General features: G+C 62.8%; 2 protein-coding genes across 13 annotated transcripts in view; both read left to right on the forward strand.

The window, feature by feature from the left end:
• Positions 1–881, forward strand: part of KCNN1 (potassium calcium-activated channel subfamily N member 1) — a 30570-nt gene extending 29689 nt beyond the window's left edge. For 7 of the 9 annotated variants that reach the window (XM_043587009.1, XM_043587007.1, XM_043587004.1 and 4 more), the window contains one exon: positions 277–881. In XM_043587009.1, the coding sequence (XP_043442944.1) occupies positions 277–531 (255 nt within the window). In that variant the 3' untranslated portion in view covers positions 532–881. The remainder of the gene's footprint in view (positions 1–276) is intronic. The other 2 variants (XR_006298300.1, XR_006298302.1) reach the window with 1 other exon arrangement.
• A 1225-nt stretch (positions 882–2106) lies between these two features.
• On the forward strand, positions 2107–9867 carry ARRDC2 (arrestin domain containing 2). Of its 4 annotated transcripts, none has more exons than XM_043587015.1 (8): positions 2107–2901; positions 5787–5853; positions 6099–6246; positions 6762–6864; positions 6961–7217; positions 7331–7493; positions 7767–7924; positions 8171–9867. In XM_043587015.1, the coding sequence occupies exons 1-8, from the start codon at positions 2643–2645 to the stop codon at positions 8219–8221; spliced, it is 1206 nt and encodes a 401-aa protein (XP_043442950.1). In that variant the 5' UTR covers positions 2107–2642; the 3' UTR covers positions 8222–9867. The 4 variants fall into 4 exon arrangements, with proteins under 4 accessions (XP_043442950.1, XP_043442948.1, XP_043442946.1 ...); XM_043587013.1 differs by having other exon boundaries at positions 2112–2901; positions 8168–9867; XM_043587011.1 differs by lacking the exon at positions 2107–2901 and adding an exon at positions 2911–5693 and having other exon boundaries at positions 8168–9867.
• Positions 9868–11998: the final 2131 nt, after the last annotated feature.

Consider the following 11998-nt stretch of genomic DNA (forward strand, 5'->3'; position numbering starts at 1 on the left):
TGACCACTTGTGCCCCCGGACCTCCCTCCGCCTTCCCCTGGCCTGCTGGCCCCCAGCCTGGCGTCCAAGACCTGTCTCTCCTCTTGTCTCTCCTTCTGCCAGTTCCGGGGGCCCAGCAAGAGACCTGTGGCTCTGCCATGTCCTCACAGTTGTCCCTCACTTGGGTCCGCCTTCCTGGGCCCCCCCCCCCAACTGGGGCTGGTCAACCATCTCTGCGCCTGGCCCTCCCTCTCTCTCACTTGGCCTCTCCTCTCTCTCCCGCTCTGTCTCTGGCAGACTCAGAATGTCATGTACGACCTCATGTCCGAGCTGCACGCCCAGCACGAGGAGCTTGAGGCCCGCCTGGCTGCCCTCGAAAGCCGCCTGGATGCGCTGGGCGCCTCCCTGCAGGCCCTGCCCGGCCTCATCGCCCAAGCCATACGCCCGCCACCCCCACCCCTGCCTCCCCGGCCTGGCCCCGGACCCCTGGACCAGGCAGCCCGGAGCCCCCCGTGCCGGTGGCCACCCATGGCCCCTTCAGACTGCGGGTGACAACCCTGCCCACCACCAGACCCCTCAATCTTGGCCATCGTGTGGCCGCCACGTCCACGCCACCCAGGAAGCCCTGTACAGTGGTGCCTCTTGGAGTTCAAGGAGCCGAAGCTGAGTTGGGCTGAGTGGACCAGGGCCCTCCCCACCCAGACCGTCTGGGCAGAAGGCAGGGCCGGACCGCAGGCGAGGGCAGGGGTGGGCCACCACCCGTTTCCTCCCTGAATGGAGCCGGGGGGAGCCAGGAGCTTCCTCTGGTCCCCTGGCCCCCTGGCTTTCCCCAGGCCCCCGGTGGGCACGGAGCAACCAGGAGAGGGGTCCTTGCCAGTTCTGAATAAAGCAGGACCCACCCAGTTGCTGCCTGTTTTGCATGGCTGGGGGACACTCATGACATGGGAGGTGGCCACCTGACTCCAGGTCCCAGAACGGATGTGGGGGTCTAGGCGAGCCCCTGCCATCACTGTTCTAGCCTGGTGGCCCCCCAAGCCGGAGCTCAGCTGGGTGCACCTCCTGAGGACAGCAGCGGCAGTCCCCACTGGACCCAGCCCCGGCCTGCAGGAGGCAGCAGATAATCGAGACCTCCTTCCCATTCTACCAGCCGACTTTGCTGGAGCACCCACAGTGGACCAGGGTCCGGTGGGGAAGGGGACATGAGTAAGAGCACCATGTTCATTGGGCCTGCCGTGGACAGGGACCATCACGTAAATCACCACACTTCGTCACCAGAACCTGGCCCGGGCGGGGTGGGGAAACCGCGGGCCAGAGAAGTGAAGCCACCTGCCTGGGGCTGCAGAACGAGAGGAGGGCTGAGTCGGGATTCAAACTCGGGGGCCCATGGGTCAAAGCGAAAAACCTCGGTGGAGGGCGCTGGAGGGGGGGAGTACAAGTGGGGGAGGGTGTGGTATGATCCTCGGGTTAGAGTGGCCTCCGGGGTGGGCTTGGGGTGGGCTGGAGTTCCCCTCCGGAACCTTCCCGGTTCTGGACACAAGGAAAATCAGAAAGGTCCCTCCAGGCCTTGGGCTCAGTGTGCTGTGGTGAGGCAGGGGTGGCAGGCACTTGGCAGCTGCTGGGCTCTGGGTATAGCAGGGAGATGGTGGCCTGGCCCCTGGGAGGCTAGTCCTGGCCCAGCTGAGAGCCTCAGGTCCTGGCAGCCTCTGATAAAGAGCTCAGCAACCTGGCTCAGGAGATAACGTGGGTGCAAGATCAAGAAGAGTGGGGACGTGCCCACGGGCTCCAGACCGGAGTTGGGAGTCCTGACTACCAGGGCTGGGTGCTACCGGGCAGAGGCTGCCCCCCTGTGGGGGCCTCAGTTTCCCTGTCTGTAAGATGGGCTGAGGAGAATAGGGCACAGTGCCCAGCTTTGGGGATCACCTAGTCAGAGGGAGGAGGCACGGTAAACAGCACTCAGAAAGAAACCAGAGCCATAAAGAAATCAACAAGGCAGAGTATGACTAGGGGACTCTGAGGAAGTGACATTTGGGCATGGGCGGGGCGGAGGTTGCGGGGGGGGGGGGGGGGGTAGTTGGGAGAGCCGATCTGGGGAAGGGCGTTCCTAGTAGGGGACTGGTCAGTGCAAAGGCCAAGAGGCAAGACCTGAGCTCGGGGGGGTTTGGAGAACAGTCAGGAGGTGGCACGGAGACCAGAGTGGGAAGCTGGGTCGGTGCCCGGGGCCAAAGGTGCCGGGTAGGGGCCAGATGAAACCGCAAGATAGCCCGGTGGCTGCCTCCGCTCCGGGCCAGCCACATCCGCCCCCGCCCGCCTCTGACTCAACGGCGCCGACCCTGCAAAAACAGGGCCCGCCCCGCGCCGGGGGGGGGGGGGGGTGGCAAAGTCAACAGCGCGGGCACGCGGGCGGCACGTCCCCGGCGGCCCCGGGCGCGTCACGGGGGCGGCCGCGGAGGACCAGGAAGTCGGCGGCCGACGCGCCCGCCGGGGGTGGGGGACCCGGGGCGCCCGCACGAGTTCGCGGAAGCCGGAGGAAGCTCGGGGGCGACCGGCGCCGCGAGGAAGGGCGCTGAGCCGCGGGAGGGCCTCGGGCGCACCCCGGTCGCTGGGCGCGGGGGCCGTCCTCCCAGCGGGGTGCCGCGTCCCCGCCGTGCGCCCGGGCCTGCGCCATGCGCCCTGGGGGCGTGCGAAGCTTCGCGCTGGAGCTGGCCCGGGGCCCCGGCGGCGCGTACCGCGGCGGGGAGCGGCTGTGCGGCCGGGTGCTGCTGGAGGCGGCGGCGCCTCTGCGGGTGAGAGCGCTGGAGGTGGCGGCACGCGGCGGGGCGGCGACGCACTGGCTCGAGGGCCGAAGCGTGGGTGTCAACGCGGTTTCCAGCGACTACGCTGCTGCCGAGACGTACCTGCGGCGGCGGCAGCTGCTGCTCCGAGGTGAGCCTCTCAGCCCCCCGCCCCCACTCCCGGCTGGGATCCCCTGGGACCCTCGCCCCAGATCTGGGCGCTCTACTCCAGTGCGGGGAGAGTTTCAGTTTAGAGGCTGTGTGGTCGAGTGACCTTTCTTAAGTAGTGGGGACCTCCTCCCCAGGGTCTTGACCCTCCCACAGGACACCTACCCCCCTCCCAAATCCTCTTTCCCAGGAAAGAGACACCCCCCGTTTACAGGGAGAACCCCTGGGTGGAGTCGGGACATCCTTCTCTCTGGACCCCAGGATCTCCTTTTAACTCCAGATTTGGGTCCCTGATTTCCCAAAGAAGACCCCCATCTCCCGCGCCCTCAGTTTACCCCCAGTGTTTGCAGGAACCAGTTCTAACCCGGGTTGGGAGTTCTGGTGATAGCTGCAGGGAGGTTTGCATCCCAAAGAGAGAGGAGACTTGGGGTGGGGACAGATCGGGCTGGGAAGACTTCCAGCTCTGAACCTCAGCCCCCCACATTTAGGCCAACACAGAGAGTCAGGAGCAGGCCAGGGGCGAGCCTCGGCAGTGAGCTCTGTTTGCTGTGGAGGATGTTGGCTTCCTGGGTCCGCCAAACCCCTTCGGCTAAGCCAGACTTCACTATACTCTTCTGTAAAATGGGCAGAGGAAAGAGGCAGCTCAGACCTGGTTTCCCACCTATGGCCCCCTTTTTTCCAAGCAGATGCTTTGCCCACAGTCTTTCAGTCTTGTCTCAACACCCTAGGTGCAGGCTCTCCCCTTACTAGCTGTGGAAACCCAGACCTCAAGGCCCCCCCCCCCCCCCCCCCCCCCCCCCCGCCCCAGGCACTTCCCTTCCCCTGAGGTTCAAGGGAAGTTGGGGCCGGTCTCACCCCTGGTTCGACTCACCAGCTGCTTCATTAAGACACTGCAGGGGTGAAGCTTGCAGAACTGCTGGGTAACCTCAGGTGAGGCCCTGCCCTTCTGTGGGCCTCTGGGGACCCATCTGTGAAATGGACTCACCTCATCCCCCATCTCCTCCTGGGCTTATAGCCTCCAGGGCTCCACTTGGCCCTGGTGGGCGGGGGGGAAGGTACTAGCCCTTCATTTTGGTCTCAGAGTCCCCTCTTCCGTGCAGACCCCCCAAGCTGATCACTGCGTCTACCGCCTCTGCCCCTCCCTTACGTACTGTTCTGACCCCAATGCCCCTGTGGCCACTCTGGCTGCAGGTTACCGTGTCCGGTTATGATTTCCTCCCACTGGGGCTTCCGAGGCCTCAGGGGTGGTCCCAGGGTCGTCTGAGGGCCCCTCAAAGGTGGCCGCCAGGGTAGTGGGTAGGTTCGAGCAGCTGCTCATCTCGCTGCCAGCAGAGGGCGCCGGTGCCCTGCAGACCGCCAAGAGGAAACTGCCTTAGAAACTCTCCTGGAGGTTCTTCTCTGAGGAAACTGAGGCCCAGAGAGGAGTCCTACCGTCTCGAGGGCACACCGCAGCCCTGACCCTAGGGGTTCCTGGGACGTCCCTTCCACTCGGTTGTCTGGGAGGGGACTGGGGCCCGGGTGAGGGGCCGGGGGGAGGGGGCTGCCAGGAGTGGGCACAAGGACGCCTAGGAGGTTTGTAGGAGTTTGCTGGGGGCTGCAAATTGGGACAGGAACATCGAGAGTTGGGAACAGCCTGGGCAAAAGCGCCGAGGTGCGACAGAGTGGCGGCTTGTGGGGAGTGGGTTGATGACGTGGGAGCAAGGCTCTGGGAGAGGTCGAGCATGGGCTACACAGTGATTCAAGGCCCGACATTCTGAGGTCAGGACTGATTTTCTTCCAGCTCTACAAACATGGAAACTTAGGTTTTAAGAGATTGTCACTAGCCCGGGGTCACCCAGCGAAGCGGGATTCTAATCAGAAGAGGGGGGCGGGCGCCCAAGCAGAGGAGGGCCCCACGCACTTCCTCCTCCTTCCGCCATCACTTAGAGGCGAAACTGAGGCCCAGGGTAGTCCTGGGCACTCAAGGCCCCGATTGGGTCCAGCCCATCCCACACTCCTCTAGCTCGGAGCTGGACGTGTCTCGAGTCATATCTGAAAGTGGTGGCCAGTTGATGATTAAACCTAGTGCCAGAATGCTCTTGCTGGGTAACTGCAAGCCCGGGACCCGCTTCCGGCCCTGTTTCCCCTCTTTACCCCCGGGGTCTTCGAGAGACCGGCTCTGGCCCCCGATGCTTTAGTTTCACCGAGGGTAGAGGGCAGGCAGCTGGGGCGTTTGAGGTTTTGTTCCACGCCTGGGAGGAGCCACGCCCCTCGCCGCGCCATTGGTGTGGCCCTTCGTGGGGGTGGGGCCTGTGTCTCGCCCCGCCCCACCCCGCCCGCCGTATAAAGGCAGCGCCGGCGCCGGGCGCACAGGAATTTCTGGCCTGGTCCGCGAGTGCGCCTGCGCACGTTCGGCCGGTTCGAGTTCTGAAGCTGTAGCCTCGGCGCTTCGCGCCGCCGTGCCGCCGCGTCGCGGGTTCGAGGCCAGGGTCTGTGCGTCGCGGGTTCGCATCCCGGCCGCGATGCTGTTCGACAAGGTGAAGGCGTTCGTGGTGCAGCTGGATGGCGCGAGCGCGGGCGCCGAGCCGGTGTTCAGCGGCGGCCAGGCCGTTGCCGGCCGAGTGCTGCTGGAGCTGGCGGGCCCGGCGCGCGTGGGCTCCCTGAAGCTGCGCGCGCGGGGCCGCGCCCACGTGCACTGGACCGAGTCGCGCAGCGCCGGCTCGAGCACCGCGTACACGCAGAGCTACAGCGAGCGTGTGGAGGTCGTGAGCCACCGTGCCACGCTACTCGCGCCAGGTACCGGCCGGCGACCCCAACGCGGCGCACGTGCTGCGCGCTCCTGGAACCGGGCGCGGCCGCTGAGCCTCCCCTTCTGGCTTCTACTTGCAGACACCGGAGAGACCACGACGCTGCCTCCCGGGCGCCACGAGTTCCCGTTCAGCTTCCAGCTGCCTCCGTAAGTCTTACGGTGTCTGGGGCGCAGGATTGCAGGGGAATCCCTAAGCCTGCTGCTGCTTTCAGGTTTAGGGCTCCATTGCTCTGTATCTGGGGACCCTCGAAACCCCAGCCCCCCAGCACTGCTCCCCTGGGGGAGGATCCTCCGCGTCTCTGCCTCTCATCCTGAGTCTCTGGGGCCACCCCCAACTTGTATCTCGCCCCCTGAAGTCCCTTCCCTCCATCTCCCCGCCACCCCCCCCCCAGGACCCTGGTGACGTCATTCGAGGGTAAACATGGCAGTGTCCGATACTGCATCAAGGCCACCCTGCACCGGCCCTGGGTCCCTGCCCGCCGGGCAAGGAAGGTATTTACTGTCATAGAGCCCGTGGACATCAACACGCCTGCCCTGCTGGTGAGCGGCTGTTCCAGGGGAGGTGGGATGGGAGCAGGTGGGGGCCTGGCTGCTGGGTGACCCCGACGGGCTCCTCACCCCCTTCACTTCCTTCACAAAGTGGGAAATCACTGCTGGGCCCTGGCAGGAAGGGAGGCAGGCGTGGGGATGCCTTTGGAGTCCAGTGGAGCTGGGTGCAGATCCCACCTGCACCAATAATCTGTGTGGCTCTAGACAAGTATCTCACCCTCTCTGAGCCTCGGAGGGCTCCATCTCTGAAATAGGGGACCGCCAGGACTTGCGATGATAATGGTTTTCTGAGCACTGATTGTATACTAAGCGATTAGCTCGTTCATCACATTTTCAGCCTTCTGAGATGGGTTTTATCTGCGGCTGTCTGTTACAGGTGGTTATGAAGAACCCAGGAACGCTGCCCCAAATCCCCCCTCTGCTGGGGGTGGTCGGGAAGCTCTTGGGCCGGGGTCTGTGGTTTGCACAAAGTGACCTGTTCCTGTCCCTCTCCTCTGCCCCACCAGGCCCCTCAGGCGGGAGCTCTGGAGAAAGTCGCCCGATCGTGGTACAGCAGTCGTGGCCTTGTCTCCCTCTCGGCCAAGATTGACCGAAAGGGCTATACGCCAGGTACCAGGCGAGCGGAGCTGGTTGGGGAAGAGGGCCGACGTCAGAGCTGCAGATGGGGAAACTGAGCCCCCCCCCCCCCCCCGCTCCCCACTGCAGGTGAGGTAATCCCCGTCTTCGCCGAGATCGACAACGGCTCCACGCGCCCAGTGCTGCCTCGGGCAGCGGTGGTCCAGACACAGACCTTCATGGCCCGAGGTGCCCGCAAGCAGAAGCGAGCAGTGGTGGCCAGTCTCTCGGGCGAGCCCGTGGGCCCCGGGCGGCGGGCGCTGTGGCAGGGCCGGGCGCTGCGGATCCCCCCCGTGGGTCCTTCCATCCTGCACTGCCGGGTGCTACACGTGGACTATTCCCTCAAGGTAGAGTGTCCCGTCGGTCCTAGGAGGCAGAGGCGGCTATATCTGCTCTGTTCTCCAGACTGGGGTTCCCCCGAGGCTGCCTGGGGGCCCTCCCTCACGGTCTGTCCCTCCAGGTCTGCGTGGACATCCCTGGCACCTCCAAGTTGCTCCTGGAGCTGCCGCTGGTCATCGGCACCATCCCCCTGCACCCTTTCGGCAGCCGCTCGTCCAGCGTGGGCAGCCGTGCCAGCTTCCTGCTGGACTGGGGGCTGGGGGCCCTGCCAGAGCGACCTGAGGGTGAGCTCCCCATCCCGCTGTCCGGGGGCTGGGGGGGCGGAGAGGCGGGCGCCAGGCTGACCCTCCCCGCCTCCCCCGGCCTCAGTGGCCACGTCTGTGAAAGTACACAGTAACGATCGCGTCGGTGGCCCCAGATCCCCCCCGCAGAATCTCATCCTGAGGGCACACCGCCCGGCAGCCCCAGGATTGGCGCACGCCGGCTCCTGGCCGTTGTCCCCGATTCTGGGGCTCCCCTTTCCCACCGGCCTCACCCACCCTGTCTCTTACTTGCAGCTCCTCCCGAGTACTCAGAGGTGGTGGCAGGTGGGGAGGTGGCGGCCGCAGGGCAGAGTCCCTTTCCACCGCTGCAGGACGCTGACGTGAACCTTGAAGGCCCCTTCTTCGCCTATATCCAGGAGTTCCGCTACCGCCCCCCACCCCTGTACTCCGAGGTGAGCTTGGGGGTCCGAGAAGCCTCTCCAGGCCCTGGGAGCCCGGGTGGGGGTAGGACTCGGATGAGTTTTAAATGGGAATGGCATGCATTCGCTCAGGGCCCGAGCCCCCCTTGTGCCCCAACCCGCACCGCGTGTTGCTTCCCGGCTGAATGCAGGAGTCCGAGACGAGCAGGGCGGGAGAGGGGTGTTTCCGAGCCTCTGGAGCCCCGCCGTGGTAGTTGACCGGGTTCTTTCTGTCAGGAGGATCCAAACCCACCCTCAGAGGCCATGAGGCCACGCTCCATGACCTGCTGAGGGGCGAGCGAATACCTCGAGGGATGCGGGTACACACAGGCTTCCGGCCTCCGTGGACATGGGGAATGGCTGGATCGAGAGCGGCCCGACCGGACTGCGCTGAAGTTGGGGAATCCGCGGCTCGGAACAGGGCAGGGCTTTCCGACATAACCCAGGACGGGGGAAGAGTCTGGAACCTGACTGACGTGGACTGGCCCTCGCGAGGCATCAGATGCCCCTTGTCGGATCCCGTCTTGTCTACGCCGGCCTGTGGACAGGGCTCGGGTCCCCCGGGAGCCTCTGGTCTGGGAGAGACGTCGCCAGACGTAAACGCTTCCGGTCCCGTGGGAGCAGAGGAAGAGACCCAGGACTGGGAGAGTCCAGACGGGAGCAGAGAGGGCTTCCCGGAGCAGAGGGCGTTCTGGCTGAGGCGGTGGCGTGTGAATAGCGGCCCAGCAGGCAGACAAGCAAGAGGAGAAAGAAGTCGGAGAAGGTCAGAGCTGAGCGATGTTTGGAGATCACCCCCTTCGTCTTAGAACTGGGGCTCAGAAAGCGAGTGCCTCCGTTGAGGCCACACGGCAAGGGCCGGCAGGCGAGAGGGCCCAGGAGTGAGGCATTCAGAGAAGCGGGTCATTGGAGCTCCGTGGGGCTTATGGGTGGCAGGAGACCACTGCTCCAGCCTTTGTTTTGTTTGTTTTTTAAAAGTATTTATTTATTTTGAGACAGCGCACGAGCAGGGGAGGGGCAGAGAGAGAGAGGGAGAGGAGAGAGAATCCCTAGCGGGCTCCATGCCGACAGCGCAGAGCCCAGCTCGGGGCTTGAACCCACGGATGGTGAGGTCGTGACCTGAGCAGAGATCAAGGGCTGAACGAACGCTTAACCGACTGAGCCACCCCGGCCCCCCTCCAGCCTTTGAAAGCCAGAGAGATTCCTGGCCTAGGCTGGGCCTGTCTGGGGGCTCCTCCAAGTACTCCAGGACATGCGACTTGCCTGGGTATTGTATGACCAGGGAAACCCGGTTCAGAATATTAAGCCAGACCTTGGGGTCAGAGGTCAGCCTGGGGTAACACAGGAGGACCAGCGAGCCTCTGGAGCCCTCCTGTATCCTGGAGGGACAAAGTGTGAGGGGGCAGCTGGACAAGCCCCCAGTTGGAGAGTCTCAGCCATAGCTGGGGGCGGGGCCCCCGCCTGGGACTCATCATTTTTGATAAGCCTTAAATTGTTCTCTTTTTTACAGATTTTTTTTTTTTTTTTTTTTTTTTTTAAATAAAAGCGTGGGGAACGAGACTGGGCTTACTGGTTTATTTCCCCCAGCTGCCAAGGGAGCTGAGTGGCCGTGACCTCCATCTTGCGTCAGGATCTCAAGGGTCGAACCCCAGGCCGAGGAGGGCGGAGGGGCCCCTTGCCCAGAAGGGGAAACTGAGGCCCAGGGACACAAAGGGAGGCTGAGCTCAGGTTGGAGCTGGACCCCATGCCCCTTCCCTAGCACAGTCACAGAGGCTAGGAACTTGAATGGGGGAAGGCAGACAGAGGCCTCAGAGAGGAAAAAAGCTGGCCGGGCAGGGGCACCCCGGGACAGGTGGATCTTGCTTCTCTTGAGTTTGAACCGCTTTTGTTTTTATTCAGATGAAACTTCTATGCCATGAAATGAACCCCTTTAAAGCATACAGTTTGGTAGCGTTTTGTGCATTCACACGTGCGGTGTGCACCCATCACCTCCCCAAAGGAGACCCCGCCCCTGTTAGCAGTCACCCCCACCTACCCCCTCCCTCACTCCTGGCACCCACTCATCTGCTTCCTGCCTCTGTGGATTTTCCTGTTCTGGGCATTTCACGTGGATGGGATCATGCTCCGTGTGGCCTCTCCGGCCTGGCTTGCACTCAGCATAAACGTCCACGTTTTCACCCACGTGGCAGCGTGTGTCAACGTTTCGTAACTTTTTGTGGCCAAATAATATTCTTTAGCGTGGATGGACTACATTTGGATTCTCCCTTCACCCCTCGATAGACATTTGGGCAACGGCGAACGGGGCTGCTTTGGGCATGCGTGTGCAAGGATTTGTTGGCATGGAGGGCGTCATTCTTCTGGAGCTGCGGGTAGGGAAAGGGAGTCCAACGGAGTGAGGTGACTCGTGCAGGGTCCGGAGTCCCCACTCGGAACCGCCAGGCTCACAGGTCGGCTCCTGGAGGGGCTCCCAGCCGAGCCGGCGCTCAGGCCCCGCCCCCGACCCGAGGCCCCGCCCCCACAGGGCTGGGCCCAATTAGAACCCCGTTTGAACAGTCCCCGCTGTGTTCACCCATTTGCCCCAGGCAGTGAGAATTAACTGGCAGTCTGGGGTGACCATTGGCGGGGCTGAGGAACAGGGAGGAGGACGAGGTCACCCAGGGCCTGGACCCTGGCAGGTATGGGTTCAGGCTTAGCTTTCTGAGTGACCTATGGGCAAGGGCAAGTCACGTGGCTCTGAGCCAGTTTCCTCACCCGAGACTCTTGGGACACCTCCCTGCCACGGCCTCAGTTGTCTCCCACCCGTGGTGTGAATTTGGGTCCTGATCCCCACCGACTTCCGGCCCCGGGTTTTGCCCAGCCCTCCCTGTCCAGCGGCGTCTGCCCTCGGCAGCTGACCTGGCATCCAGCTTTGAACCCATCAGATTTGGGGTTCCTTTGGGCCCAGCAGAGGGGAGATGTACCCACAGCACAGACCAGGTCACCCAGACCTCCAAAATAGCCTCAGGAGGGGGTGAGCTCCCCTGTCGCCCTGGTGTGCAAGACACAAGATCCCAGTCTCCAGAACTCTGTCCCCAAACAGAAGAGTAAGGTGTTTGTTACAAAAGTTTCCCCTGGCAGGCTTGGGAGGACAAGCCATCGCGCGTCCCCGGGACTTCTGCGTCTGCAACTGTCTGGAACCTGATCCCTTAAGAGGTGGATTATCCGGTTCAGATAAATGAAAATCAGAATGGAGCTGGCTTGGGTCATCCAGAATTCAGGGAACCCCCTGAACACAGAGTGAGGCCCATAGGGCATAGAGGGGGGTGGCCGAGATAAAATCCCACCCTTCCCTAGGCCCCTCTCACCCACCCCTCCTTCCAGCGCCCCCCCCCCCCCCCGCCGGATCCCTGACTGCTATTCACGTAATCCAAGCTGGTTTCCACCTCAGGACCTTTGCACATGTGGTTCCCTCTGCTGAACGGCTCTTCTTCTCTGTGGCTGGCTCTTCTTCACCTCCTAACCTCATTGTTCCAAGAACGCCCAACCTGTTGGTTAAAGGTGACACTCCCTGTTACTCCCTCTCCCATTCCCTGTCCTGTTGCCTTCATAGCCCTCATCCCTCTCTGAAATTTTGATTTAGATAGTCATTTATTTGACGCTTTGAGGGCCTCTGCCTCTCTCTCTGCCTCTCCCATGTTTTTTCACTTGTCTCTTTTGCTCACTTTCTGTAAGTCTCTCGTCTTTGTCCCCCACCCCCACCCCCTCTCTGTCTCTGGTTCACCGTCTCTGCATCTCTGTTTCTCTCACTCCTATCACTTGCTGTCTCTTGCCCCTGGCTCACCATCTCTTATGGTCACCATCTCTCTGTCTCAGTCTCTGAGTCTCTCACTGTCTCTCTGTTTCAGTCTGTCATTGTCTCTGTTTCCCCCTGTCTGGCTCACCATCTCTGCATCTCTCTCTCTCTCTCTCTCTCTCTCTCTGTCTTTGTCTCTGTCTTTCACTCACCGTCTCTCTTGTTTACCGTCTCTCTGTCTCAGTCTCTGTTTCTTTCACCATCTCCGTCTCCTTTCCTGGCTTGGCCAGGCCCCCGGG

The sequence above is a fragment of the Prionailurus bengalensis genome, chromosome A2 (genome assembly GCF_016509475.1).
Source record: "Prionailurus bengalensis isolate Pbe53 chromosome A2, Fcat_Pben_1.1_paternal_pri, whole genome shotgun sequence".
Taxonomy (NCBI): domain Eukaryota; kingdom Metazoa; phylum Chordata; class Mammalia; order Carnivora; family Felidae; genus Prionailurus; species Prionailurus bengalensis.